We start from the raw sequence: 428 nt of genomic DNA on the forward strand, positions 1-428 counted from the left end.
TCCACCAGCCCCGCCCCCTGCTGCTGCTGCTGCTGCTGCTGCTGCTGCTGCTGCTGCACCCTCTCCTGCTGCTGCAGCACGAGGCTTCTTGGGGGCGAAGGTCTCGAAGGAAGCAACTGAGTCAGCAGATTCCTCTCGGCTTTGTACGAGGCGGAAACACTCAGCTGCAGTATAGGGCTGCTGCTGCTGCTGCTGCTGCTGCTGCTGCTGCTGCTGCTGCTGCATGCTGTGAGACGGCAGCAGCGAGCCCGGCAGCGAGCTGCTGCTGAGGCTGTAGGGTAGAGTTGAGTACGAAGGCCGCAGGCTGCGGTGGCTGGGGGGGGGCCCCCCGCATGTCAGTTCAAGCCAAGCCCTCGCTGGGTCTAAGAAGGAGTACCCTTCCATATATTCTGGGGGCCCCCCTGCAGCAGCAGCAGCAGCTGCTGCTG

At 64.0% G+C, this 428-nt stretch overlaps 1 protein-coding gene across 1 annotated transcript in view; it reads right to left on the bottom strand.

Annotated features, from left to right (window-relative positions):
- EMH_0077290 (ICE-like protease (caspase) p20 domain-containing protein, putative) overlaps positions 1-428 on the bottom strand; it is a gene marked incomplete at both ends in the record, with an annotated part of 3,781 nt that overhangs the window by 185 nt on the left and 3,168 nt on the right. Inside the window, one exon of the mRNA XM_013499842.1 lies at positions 1-426. Within this exon, the coding sequence (XP_013355296.1) occupies positions 1-426 (426 nt within the window). The remainder of the gene's footprint in view (positions 427-428) is intronic.

This window comes from Eimeria mitis, genomic scaffold (assembly GCF_000499745.2).
Source record: "Eimeria mitis Houghton genomic scaffold, Emh_scaff4732, whole genome shotgun sequence".
Classification (NCBI taxonomy): Eukaryota; Apicomplexa; class Conoidasida; order Eucoccidiorida; family Eimeriidae; genus Eimeria; species Eimeria mitis.